At 41.7% G+C, this 13364-nt stretch overlaps 1 protein-coding gene across 1 annotated transcript in view; it reads right to left on the reverse strand.

The window, feature by feature from the left end:
* Positions 1-340: 340 nt before the first annotated feature.
* LOC139692821 (nuclear receptor subfamily 4 group A member 2-like) overlaps positions 341-13364 on the reverse strand; it is a 193531-nt gene continuing 180507 nt past the window's right edge. The window contains exons 4-11 of the mRNA XM_071591103.1: positions 11489-11536; positions 10131-11020; positions 9315-9626; positions 7395-7609; positions 7237-7334; positions 6379-6620; positions 5119-5297; positions 341-4424 (exon numbers count right to left, since the gene is read on the reverse strand). Of these exons, the coding sequence (XP_071447204.1) occupies positions 4168-4424; positions 5119-5297; positions 6379-6620; positions 7237-7334; positions 7395-7609; positions 9315-9626; positions 10131-11020; positions 11489-11536 (2241 nt within the window). The 3' untranslated portion in view covers positions 341-4167. The remainder of the gene's footprint in view (positions 4425-5118; positions 5298-6378; positions 6621-7236; positions 7335-7394; positions 7610-9314; positions 9627-10130; positions 11021-11488; positions 11537-13364) is intronic.

The following is a 13364-nucleotide window of genomic DNA, read 5'->3' on the forward strand; positions in this document are numbered from 1 at the left end:
TGGCAATAAACATTCATGGAAAAAGAAAAAATCATGTTCCACCAAAGCACTCATATTTCACTAAGAAGATTCAGATAATTTTATATTCACAATTTTCCATAACAACATGGATAGTCTTTAGTTTCTGAATAAATCATGAGAATACTCTACCTTTTGCGAAAGTTAAATAAAGACGTGTTTTTCATCTTTGGTATAATGACAGATCATCAATTCAGCGCAAAGAAAGATTACCAAGCACATTATATTTGATAAAGGTTCTTTAAAAAAATCACACATCTTTAATCTAGTGCATGGATTTTGAATGTCATGTGTGCTCATAATTTTTTATAAATACAATACATTTTTTGTTTATCAATATATTTAATACGGGCAATAAAAGTACAGTGAAAGCAGAAACAGAAAAGGCCACAGCTACATCAATTAAGTGGATGAATTAGCCATTCAGTACTGCTGAAACGTTTCAGCGATAATAATTTTCATTATTATTACTATCCCAATTTATTAGGTAACATTTAAAAAATCTGTACTGGCATAATTTGGTAATATTACTGATATTAAAGCAACGTTTCAATTCCATGTACAGTATGGCAAATCCATATACACAATGATACCAATTTCAGAGGGTAACACTTAGATGGCAAACTTTAGGGAAGTGAGTGAGATAAAGAAAACATCATAGACACGGTAACGTAAAACAGTTTTTCTATAAGTTTTCAAGTTTTTATCTTATACTGATAAATTTTCAAACACTGACATTTATAACACAAAATTAAGTAACTCAATTAAGTCATGGTAACTTGCAGCTATTCATATTCTTGTCTGTAACTTTTACACATAGGCCCTGCATTTTTTCCTTTTCAACCTATCTTAAATTTATTATTGCATCTATTAATTGCTTTGAATAATAAATAATCTTAATATCCTTAATTTTGAAGGTAATACTATCAAAATGATGTAAAAATAGCATCTTTAAGTACAAATTTGGAAATAGTTAAATATTTACCACTTTTTCAGCATAGATATTTAAAAGACAGCAGTATTTTTAAACAAAAGTAAAAATTATATTAAAGCCATGCCTTCTTTACTGTATTGTAAAAGTGGACAATTCCCATTGTCGTCAATATACCTTTCATTGTACCATCTTTGCATTGCTCACAGCAACCACATTATAAAATAACTAATTGGATTTCATTGACTATCCAACATTTTGTCTCAACAGAACAATCACAGAACCACCTCCCATTACATTCTTAGCAGAATAGACTGTATATACACATTTACACCATCAAGAAAGTGCTTTTTCAAAATACATCTTTAGAAAGTTTTCATGGTAAGGTATTAAACTTGGAAACAGTAGGATCAACATTGGGAAAGATATTTATCATCACACTGAGTCATATCTATTATTCAATATTATCACCACACATCACATAAAATAGAACAAGTGGCTTAAAAGGAATTTCAAACCTTTTAAAAATGAAACACATTTTGATGTTAAGTCAATGCATGGCCACCAAACACACACCTAGAGGTAACTGAGTTTAAAAAAAAAAGATTCAATATGTTTTTAAGTATTTAAGCACTGCATGCACATTGTTTTATAAATAATAGGGGAAATGAAGTCACTGGTGAGTAAATACTGAATAATAAAAGCAAGTTAACAGAAAGTATGCTATTAAAATTTGGCCAAGAGCTAATTCGGTACAAATAAAAGTTTCATTCTGACATTTGAAGCACATGAGGGTACTTCTGTAGAATATGCAACTTCCATCTCAATAAAAACATTTTAATTTTGTATGAAGTACTTAGCTACCTCTTTAAGCTCTGTTTCTTGGTATATGAAAATAGTAAAACTAAAAAATATGATATGACAAATACATGACACTTAAAAATGTATGCAATATGTAAGAATTATGGCAAAAGTGTATAATATATTTATATTTATATAATAAAATATTTAAAGACCAACAATTAATTTTTGTCAATCGAATTCATTCATTTCATAAATCTCCTCGCTTTATTCATAAACCCCTCAATGTTGAGAAAAATTTACGTGCAAAATAAGGATTGCAGAAAATAGACAATATTTTCTGAGTAACAACATCATGTTTTATGATTTTGTAAATGTTATGGGCAGGATATTTCTCAGCAAGCTAGTAAAATAAATGGCTTTTATGTTTTTATTTTTGTTAGCATATGTGTGAGGGGCTCCCATAATTGTAATTATCTTTCCTGGACTTCTGATTATGAGGAATAGCACACACATCTTTATATTTATTTAAAAAGAAAGTACTATAAAAATGGCATTTCATTAGCTTAGTAATGTAAGTTTGTACCGCCTTAAAAAATAAAAGAGATGCTGAATTTGAGCATCAGGTTCATCCAAAGCCAATCACTGCAACGTTCATGGAGTACAAAATGGATTAAATCAACCAATTTATGTACAATCTAGATAAGATTATATATATCCAATTTTCCATACATAATTGATCTTTGGATTAAATTGTACAACATGGTACATATATGTATTCACCACATATCAGTTTTGTGGCAATGAATTTGATTTGATAATGCATCCAATAGGAGAATAATATTTTAGTTTTAAGGAAAACATATTTTATTATTAAATAGGTCTTTTTCTCTTCAGCAATTTGTCTATCCATTTAATAGCATCCTAGTATAGAAAAATATAAGAAATTTCAAATTCATTAACATAAAATTTTTGGCTTTGAAATCAATGATATATCAATGATGCGTAAGTAATAGAAAAAACTTCTGATGTTCAGCAATAAGTAATGAAAATTATTGCAGACATGAAATTATAATACACTATTTTCTCAGGAGAAAAATGCTGATTTTGAATATAGAGTGACAAAATTTATACATCATGTACTTAGTGACCACATAACTCTTGGTATGATCATTGGCATACACACCGGAGTCTATGTACAGATATGTTTAATATCTCCTTCTTTGTACTTCTGGTGTATGTGCCCATCAGCTTGACACCTCAAAATAAAATATTGAGGATGAAGCGTGGAAATGTGTGGATACCTTGTCTGTCCTGTAAACAAGGATGGCTGAGAATGAGCCATCCATACAATTCACAGAAGTATTTCCTCTGGTTTCAAAGATTGGCAATTCTCGAGGCATCCGTACTGTGCTAAACGCATCGTTTTTAAAAAAAGGGTAACTAAAATGGCCCCTGAAATAAAACCCCCCAATAAGTAATAATATATGTATATATTTTTTAACCTTTTTTCACTAGGGTAGGTTCAACTGGGCAATCACAAGGGCAACAATAATAATCTTTTTAACCGTCGGTTAAAGGAGGGTCGTTTAACCAAAACGGTGGCTTCACATCCTCTTAGGGTTCGAGCGTGTGAAGCCTGGTAACTTATTACCTACATTTATAAAACATCCCCTCTCTCCTCGTCTACCTTCACCAAAGGGCTACGCAAAATAATTGAAAAAAAGGCGTGCGGAAGACATCGCATCCTTTTTCCAAATTCAACGAACCTTTTTTTCTGACTTTCCGTAACAGACATCTCCGGTGCAGTTGGCACCGGGAAACAACACATCCATTTTTTTACATATTTATAAACTTATATTTACCATGTATGTATGTGTGTATAGTAACAAAAAAGATCAGAAGAGTGCCGCCAGTTGGACTAGCGTCTTCGACGTGTTCAAAGCTGAGGTGCCCACGTGGCCAACCGACGCTGGGACCAACTTCACACAAGAGGGCCAACAATGTATATGGGCCAACCGACCAGCAACGATGGGCAGAGGAGGAGGGAAGATGGTGAGGTTTCCCGCGTGGCGGGGCCCAGAGGGAGGGGACATTCCGAAACGGGGATAAACCACGAGGAGGGAGAGAGAGAGTGCGATAGAGAGATATATAGAGGAGGACAAGTTGCGGTCCCTTTCGTCTGGTTCTTCTATTCCCTTCGTTCCATCTCCGTCGTTTCCAAGCCTTCGCGCGGAGCCTTCTTCTCCTGCCTTGTCCGTTTCCCACCCTCCCGTCCTTCCTCGCGAGGGGGCGCTGGGTGGATGGTACTCGAATTAAAGGGATGACTCACTGGTCGGCACTTAAGCCGGCAGGTAAAGAAAATGGCGGCGATCCACCGTTCTGCATACTTAAAGGGGGGGAATCCGCGCGTCGCTTCAGAACGGGAGGGAGGCGGCGAACATGTTCTCTATGAGGGGTGGTGCGGGCACGAGGTCCTCCAGCTTGAGGTAGAAGATCCGCTGGAGGCCCTGGACGCTCAAGGAGCGGAGTTCAGGTAACTTCCCGAGGAGACGGGAGAAGTAGTGGGCCTTCCGGGATGCTTCGGCGTTGTAGGTCACGTGGTCGCGCAGCGATCCAATGACGCGCATCTGGAGCTGCTCTACACGCTTTGGCTCCTTCAAGCCGTGACGTTCTGTGAGCGTAACATGGAGCGGGGGTTAGTAGGGAGCGATGACATCGAAACGGCCGGCACGCACGATAGTGGCCGGGGTGAGATATCATTTCCTTATCGACACTCTTGATGAGAATCAGAGAATGAGCCCCATCGATTAAACAACTTAGGTAATGCTACATAAAATTAATAAAATAACTGAAACTTTATGAAACCAATGAAGAATTGACCGTACAATTGGGGTTTATGCTATACATAAAATTTTATACAGTATCCATAAAGCCCCATTTTACCCAGCGAAAGCATTACAGGTAGCAAGTTACTCATAATGAAACTTTGTGAAAGTTTCATTTGCATAGAATTTCACATTATATTTGAATATAAACATGTTATTTATGAACAATCGCATGGCTTTTCGTTCAACATTGTTCAGAGACCTTAAACGTTTCAGGCGAAGGGGAATGAGTTCAACTAAAATACTAATTAACAAAGTCAACTTCAAATAAAAAAACTTAATATTTTTTTTTTAAATTTGAGGGGAAATATTTAAAAAAATTATTTAAAAAAAATTATTTTAAAAAAATTTAAAAAATCAGGTGATGAACTAATTTATAAAGGATGGTTTTCGACTTTACGTGACCGTTTAGTTTGATCTACATAGTAAATTCGTAAATAAATAGGATTTCATGAAAAAAATACGGAAACCTTGACTTACCTGTAACTAAGGTGAGTGCGCAGAGACAGGCAAAGGCTGATATGTCGATCTGCATCGCATGGAGGGATGCTGAGAAGGCAAGAATGCCGTGGAGCCAGTCGCCAAAACTCCGCTCGCACTGCTCTCTCGCTAATACCACTCCGTTGCAAAATGTTATCTTCCTATCATCGGGTTTCGTCCTGTTTGCGGGAACATAAATGGACATTTTGGGTAATATTTGAACTTTTCAAAACGTTCTCCAAGAATCAGTTTCAGTATAGTGTTTCTCTTAATGCGCGTGTGAACATTATTGTTTGAAATAGCGAAATCGAAATTGTTAGCATTCCAGAGATAATAAAAATATATTTTTAGCCAAATAAAACCTATGATTAGAGCTATAATTTCTCATAAATTTGGGTTTTGATAACTGAATGCAAATATAAAATAACAACATACTTCGATTTAAATTGAAATACATAACCGTGGTCACTTCAGCAAATACTTTGGCTTGTCAGTACATATTAATACTTAATGTATATATAAATATTTACATCCTAAAAATTCCACTCTTACTTTACCTTTAAGCACTAGTCTATACAATATTTAGATGGACTGTTTACATCAGGTAAATCAGCTTGAAACATGAACAGTCCAAGTAAGCATGGAATACGGTGATGATGAACTGTGAAGTCACATTTCTCTACGCAGCGACCATGATTAAAACTGAATACGGGCAAACTTCCGTTTTTGGACGCGCTACAGGTCGGTTTAAATTTTTGTTCAAAATTCACTCCACTGATTAAAATGTGAGCGAATTATGTGGGATAAAGCATGGGGGAGCATGCTTCTTGTGCGGAAACAGGCGATCAAATCTCTGAATGTGTTAAGTTTTTCACCTGCCATTTTGCACTTGCCTACTATTTCCTGGATCTTCACTACTGCGTCTTGTAATGACAGTGACGTAAAATGTAAGACGGATATTACTGACCTAGTATTTACAAGCTATTCTCTATGATAAAATATGAATGATGATAACTCGAGGATATCCTTTCCATAAAAGTACACTGTTGAAAATTCTTTTGAAAATATTACCGATAAAAAGTGGTGTTTTTTGAAATTGGATAACTGAGCATTGCTAATAAGCTTGATGTTTTAGTATTTCAACTAAACTGCAGGCACAGAATTGCTTAAAAATTATATTATAAAAGAAAATACAAACTAGTCAAAATAACAAAGGGGACTATGAAAGCTGAACGAAATTGGAAAGTTCTGAGTACTTACCGATAAGCTAGGCGTAGGACGAAGAGCTCAAGGGAAGCTGATTGGAAGAGTAGTTCTCTGTCTTGGCGACAGAGGTCATTGAATCCAGGAATCCTCTCCGCGAAAGATCTCAGGACGTCGACGGATGTTGTGAGCAGGTTGTAAAACTGCTCCACCTTCTCGGCCTCGCTTTGCCCTCCATTCGGGTCTGCATCGTCCCCTAAGCTATCGCATCCATCGCCGTACAACGGAGATTCGCGGTACTGTGAAAGAAGCGAGGGCGAAGGTTAATAAAGGAAGAATTGGACGAAGGCTATTCTTTTCATTTTTTGTCCGCGGCATTTTCCGTATGACTAATGTCAAAGTTTCTTTACCATTAGCAATTACATTCGATCTTTTTAGAGAATTGAAGCCCTCTTTTAAGAACAAAACAGTTACCATAATAATATTATCAACCTCATACAACAAGAGGGTGATACGATTAATCATTTATTGAGAAAAAGGAACAAAGCATTAAAATAATACGACAATTAGATGAGCGATTATTAATACATAATAAAATTTACTTGGAAATTACTTCGAAAAAAACAGACGTAAAAATGAGAGCTAAATTCTATAAATAATTGCTAATTTTGCACATTTATCGAGTATTTAAGAAGAATTAATATTTAGTGATTGAAATATGTGATTTTAAGAATGAAATAGAGTTGGGAGAGACAGAAACAGGAGAAAGCTGACTATTTATGTAGTTGAATCACGGAGTCAGCATATTACTCTATCACCACCTCTGTACTTTTTTTGGTTAGCAGAATAATTAGTAACTTCACATCGATCCACCCTAATATGCAAGGCCCCACAACTGACCAATTGGATCCTCACCAGTGAATAGTCCAGGTTGGCCAGGTCCGGAGTGGTGTCCACGTGGGCCCTGACGAGCGCCGTGACCAAGGGCACGGGCGGGGAGGGGGGCGAGCACTCTCTCGGCCCCCCAGAGCCCCCCTGTCCGCCCCCGCCGGTGCCGGAGCCCAAGCCGCCGCCCTGAGGCGAGCGCGGCTTCGACGGTAACCTCCCCCGGCGACCCTTGAGCGAGTCCGTGCGCACCACCTCCTTGACCATGCCTACGGAGAGGCATTTCTGGAAACGGCAGAACTGACACCGGTTCCGACGGCGCTTGTCCACGGGGCAGGCGCGGTCCGCCAGGCAGGCATACTTGGAGCCCTTCTGAACCGTCCGCTTGAAGAAACCTTTGCAACTGAAAGGACACGTGGGATGGTTATTCGCACCAGTCCGAATGAGAGACCAGGGGGTGGGGGGGGGGGGCATTGGGATGGGAGGGATTCAAATCGTAAACTTCTGCACGTCTTTGTCGATAATATGATACCGGAAAAAACTAATAACTCGCGCGTAGCGCATTATTTCCACTATTGTACAAGATAATTAATAACTCTTTTAAGTAACATTTTTTAGAAACCTGGGGTGTTCCATCAACCAAATGGTTCGATCAGCCGATAACGGAATTCTTGAAAATTTTCATTCCGATTTTATTTTTAAAATGTCTATATATCTGTCAAAGCTAAGTGATTTTTATGATAGGAAGATACTTGAAATATCTTTCCCTTGAATAGACATAATTGCAGTTTACAAGGGAAAGATACAAAGACGCTATTCTCAAGCAAGCGTTCGATTTACACGGCCAGATTCTACAGCGAATTCAGATTGAAAATAAATTTACCGCACATTTGAAAGCAAATGAACTAAATCCGATAGAATGTGAACGTTAAGTCAACTTTTTCAAGCAGCGATCAAATGATGCAATGCAGTTTTTTTTCTAATATGGTCCACCATAGGTACCTGAAAACTTAAGTCATCATACGGGTTGTATTTTGAATGCTGAATTGCCCTCCATACGTGCTGAGTACTCATTTCAATCACAATCTGAGGACTCATTCGAGGAGATCACTTGAAGCGAAATGAAGCGCTTTTTCGTATCGACTGAAAAAGAGGTTTCCGGGACAGATAAGCATCAACGCAAGGCTATCCCGCCGTGCACGTATTCCATGCAGTGGGCATAACGAGAAGGGGCAACATGGCCCCCACCCCCCGGAGGATCTCAGTTGGAAGCGACCAAGATGCGATACGATTTAGTTTATTTCTTCATGCATTTTGAGCTATGAGATATATTTACGCAAAAAACCGCGATCGTTGGAATTAGCGAGACATTCCTTGTTCCAAAATCTCTGGAGTGTCTAACCTAGGCGAATTTCTCATCTACGAGTACGGTCATCAGCAAATTTCTCATTAATCTCGTACTCAATGCTTCAGGTGCCATGTTAAAAATGTCCTATTCAAAAAAGTGGAACTATTACTATTTAATGGAGCAACTCAAGGATATTTCTTGACTGGTTTTATGCTAAAGCTATATTTGAACGGTCAGAATTTTTTTAGAAAGGGGAGTAAGTAGCCATTCCCATAAGGTGTCCAGCGTCGGCGAAAATTGACTTAAAATGGCGCCTGTGCTCTCATTCTTTCCGAAATTAAGATAGAAAAGAAACGGAGAAGGTCAAGCCTAATGTGCAGCAAAACAAAAGTAATAGCGCACGTGATTCGAAAGAATTAGAGAAGGAAAGAAAGGGTGGAAACCTTCTATATATTCTCTCGACCCTTACCTCAGAATGTCATCAATGAAACCGTTCACGACCGTGAGCAATTTTACTATGAAAACTTCCATTAAATGAAAATATGACAATCACTTCAGAATATAAAAGAAATTACCACCGTATGCTTCGTCCCACATTTATCTACCACCCCCTTTTCGTCCGTCTGTTCACAATGTGATCATCGGCCACGGCTAAAATATTTTTCGTAAGAATAAACGATTGAATTCAAGGGTCTACATGGGCGAGGAAGGAGAACGGAGGGGCGTACATTTCGAGCTATCTGCGCGCATCAACACTCACCCTTCGCAAGTACGCACTCCATAGTGCTGGCAGGCAGCCGTGTCTCCGCAGACGGCGCACAGCTGCGAGGATGGCGTGGAGGGCGTGGAGGATGGCGAGGAGGAAGACGCTGGGGATGGCGTGGAGGCGGCAGCCGATGGTGCGGTGGGGGGCGGCGACGTCCGTGAGCCCTTCTTGGCGGGAGCGGTGTCGATCGGCGAGGGGGCGGCCGGCGAGGAGGCGGATGACGCGGACGAGGAGGCGGGGGAGGATATGGCGCCGTGGTGCATGGTGCCCGCCACGCCTCCCACGCTTACTGGCCTCGCCACCTCGCTAAGGTGGGGGAGGGGAGAGAGAGAGAGAAAGAGAGGTCATTTCGACGAAGGGAAAGCAGGAATCATCAGAATATAAACTCTATCACATTTTATGAACGAGCGTTTATAAGTTATCAATAATTGTATGAAGGAGTCTATAGAGAATCGGTTCCTGACGATTATTAAACATCGTAGCAGGACTTCTCATCGCTTCTAAACAATACGACAACTTTTCGTCGATGTAAATTTTCTTTCTTAAATCTTCCGAGAAATCATATGAGTTTTTAATTAGTATGCATACTTGATCATTCATTAATTTAAATTCCAAAGACTATTAAAGAAATGGGTCCCATGGATATGAAAGATTCTTTTCCGAACATGGACCCCTGACATGATACAGCACAGCAATACGGGGAAAATAATAGAATAGAATGGGGTTTCTAATGCATTTAATCACGTTGGGGGTAGCCTCAAGCGAGAGGTGCGGCTAGATATTCAAACCGAACGGGCGGATGGAACTCACGTGTGATCGACGGTGCTCCGCTGCACGGGGAGGGACGCCCTCCTCTGGCGGTGAGTGGGTTGCTGCACGCACCCCGCGTAGTGCTGCTGAGGCGGCTGCTGCATGGTCATGCCGTGCTGGTGGACGGCGGGGAAGGCGGGAGGGGGCGGGGGCGGTGGGTGGAGCAGCAGCTGCTGGGCGGGCGGCGGCTGCAGGGTGGCCGAAGACTCCATCACGTCGAAGCCGGTCCGCTGGGGCGGCGGCTGCAGGTAGGACGGGTAGTGCGAGGGCGGAGAGGACGTCTGAATGGGGATGGCTGGCGGCGGCGGGCTGTACGAGGACGAGCCGGCCGAGAACACGGACGCCTCCGAGATGGCGCTGCCAAAGCCGAAGTCGGATGGGTAGGCGGTGGGCCCCGCCTCTTGCTGCCCCCCCTGCTGCCCCCCCTGCGGGGCCTGCTGAGGCTGGACTGGTGACTGCTGGGCGGCCGCCGCGGCGAATCCCACCACGTCCGAGCAGTCCATCATGGCCACGTGGCCCTGCTGGTCGTCGTCGTCCTCCATCTTGAAGGCGGCGAAAACGTCGTCGGGGGTCGCGTCCTCCCCCTCCCCCAGCGACCCCTCCTCGCCCCCGGCGCCCCTCCGGGAGTACGTCTCCTGGAAGCTGGGCAGCGGAGCGGGGCCCAGGTGGACGGAGTGGTGGAGAACGCTCTGCAGCTCGTGATGGTGCTGCTGGTGGTGGTGGGGGTGCGGGTACTGCTGGAGACTGTATCCTTCGCCCCCGTTGCCGCCCCCGGCGCCCTCGACCACGCCCCCCGCGGCGACGGAGACCACGACGGGCGCCTGCACCTCCTCTTGGACGCAGGCCAGGTGCGCGATCACGGTGGTGGAAGTGGGCACGACAGGCTGCTGCTGTTGGTGGTGGTGATGGTGGTGGTGGTGGTGCTGTTGGTGGTGGTGGTGGTGGTGCTGTTGGGGCGGCTGCTGCTGCTCTTGCGGGAGGAGGCGCGGCTGCTGGTCGGGGCGCGCATGTGTGGCGACTACGGCGGCCGAGGAGCACGAGGAGGTGGAGGAGTTGGAGGAGGAGGAGTGGAGGAGGAGGGCGGAGGGGTGGAAGGCAGCCGAGGTATCCTCCTCGGTGTAGTGGAAGTGGTGCGAGTGGGAAAGGAAGGGGTCGGTCACGTGGTGGTGGGAGTGGCCCGAGTGGTGATGGTGATGGTGGTGGGGGTGAAGGGTGGACGCGGGGGGAGGGGATGAGGAGGCCACGCCCACCGCCGCCACGCCCCCTTCGGTCGCCCCACCGCCTCCGCCGCCACCGCCCCTGGCGCCTCCCCCGCCGCCCCCGACCTCCTCCTCCTCCTCTTCTTCCTCCTCGTCGGCGAAGGGGGCCGACAGGAGATCGGCGAAGCTGCTCGAACCGAACGTTGCCTGGGGGTTGGAAGAGGGTCTCCGTGAGTGTCTTGAGGAAGGGTGCCATCAAACATGGTAGGGAGGGGTGGATTGGGGGATGAGGGTGGCCGTCCATTAAACACGCACGTGCCCATAAAGAAGTCGTTAAAAGTAATTCGGATCGAGGAGTGTTTAGCTCTCGGGGTCGGTGGAGTGGAATAATGGCCGACGGACTGACTCCATTCCGTTTTTCGGCAATTTCGGTTTCGATGGCAAGATAAATAATAATGCCCATATATGTGATGGAAGTCAATTTCGTTTTCGTTTCTTCGGCATCATTTTTTCATGCCCATTGCCGAGGATTCGGAAATATGTTGGTAGATACTGGGCGCATTACCGTTTTTACGATATATATAGTTGGGCTTTGCAACGTGGGCAGTATGAACCGTTTCAATATGTAAGTAATACCTGTTAGCGCCATGAATGTGTCAGTAGCTTAGAAAGTTTTGCGTTCTTTGCAAAAACAGATTGTAATACTTGCGGAAAAAAGGATTCATCGGAATAATTTTTTATAATCCATACATTGAAACTACTCCAATTTGAATCATATTGATAAAATATGAAATAATTCTGGCAAAATTAGGTCGTAGGACTAAACTATGATTATACAGCAGTACGTCTATATATATATATATATATATATATATATATATATATATATATATATATATATATATATATATATATATATATATATATTTATAAATGTGTGTGCGTTTTTGTGTGTGTGTATGTCGTGCATATAAGGTACTGAGCTACTATACATGTATTTATTTTTATTTGTTTTATTACAGCCATAGTCAGTAGCAGCATGCAAAAAATTACCACTAAGAGAAACCGAAAATAAGCATGTGTTATTATAAATCACGACATATTTCATTGTTGAGCCGAGGAAATTATTTATCCAGCACGTAAGTTATGGAATTATAGAAGTAAATATATTTACTTTCTTAACTATTCCGTCATGAAAATACGACTCATTGTTTGAGAATTAAATAATGTAAGATGATAAACATCTTGATATGTATCTAGTAATCTAATGCATTGATACCTTCACATGTGCCCTCAAGTTTTACAGCTTAAAACTAGATTAAGAATGATTCAGTAAAATTATTTTTTTAAAATATGGGTTATCTTTAAAAAAACACACATTTACCACTCTACTTATACGCTAGAAAAAGCAAAAACTATTTTAATAACCTTTAGGTCTCTTCAACTGGTTTAATCTCATCATTCTCCCCTCACAGGTACAAATTGGAACACATTATACTCAGTGGTTAAAAATCTAGCAAGAATTCTGCAGTGAGATTGGATAAATAGAAATTATCCAAAACTATGAATGCAGAGCGCATAAAAAATAATGATCACAACTGTAAGAAATTAGGTTTATAATGTATTTCCGCTTTTTGCCGAGAAGTCGCACAGCGCTCTAAGGAGACTGAAATCTTCCACCACGACACAATTAATGGTCTACTAAATCTTGTATACTAAAGTCTAAAAGAAAATTAAGACACGCAGGATAATAAAGGCGAAGAAGGATATAACAGAAAATTTGTGCGAAGGGTAATATAGGGTAGGATGCACGACAAAGAGAGAAATAGTGCTTAGAGACAACAGCGAAACTTTAGAGGCACATTTACACCATTCTAACTCACCGCTTTTCCAGGACTTCAATTTGAATAAATAGCAAAAGGGAACTGAAGCTCCAAGTGCTTGATTCGTAGCATTAATTTTTTAAATGTCGAGTGGGAGAGAGTAAATCCGTGTGAACACATTTCACGCGGCCAGAAAGAAGGAAGTGAATCCT

The sequence above is a fragment of the Hetaerina americana genome, unplaced genomic scaffold, assembly GCF_022747635.1.
Source record: "Hetaerina americana unplaced genomic scaffold, ioHetAmer1.1.p SCAF_42, whole genome shotgun sequence".
NCBI lineage: Eukaryota > Metazoa > Arthropoda > Insecta > Odonata > Calopterygidae > Hetaerina > Hetaerina americana.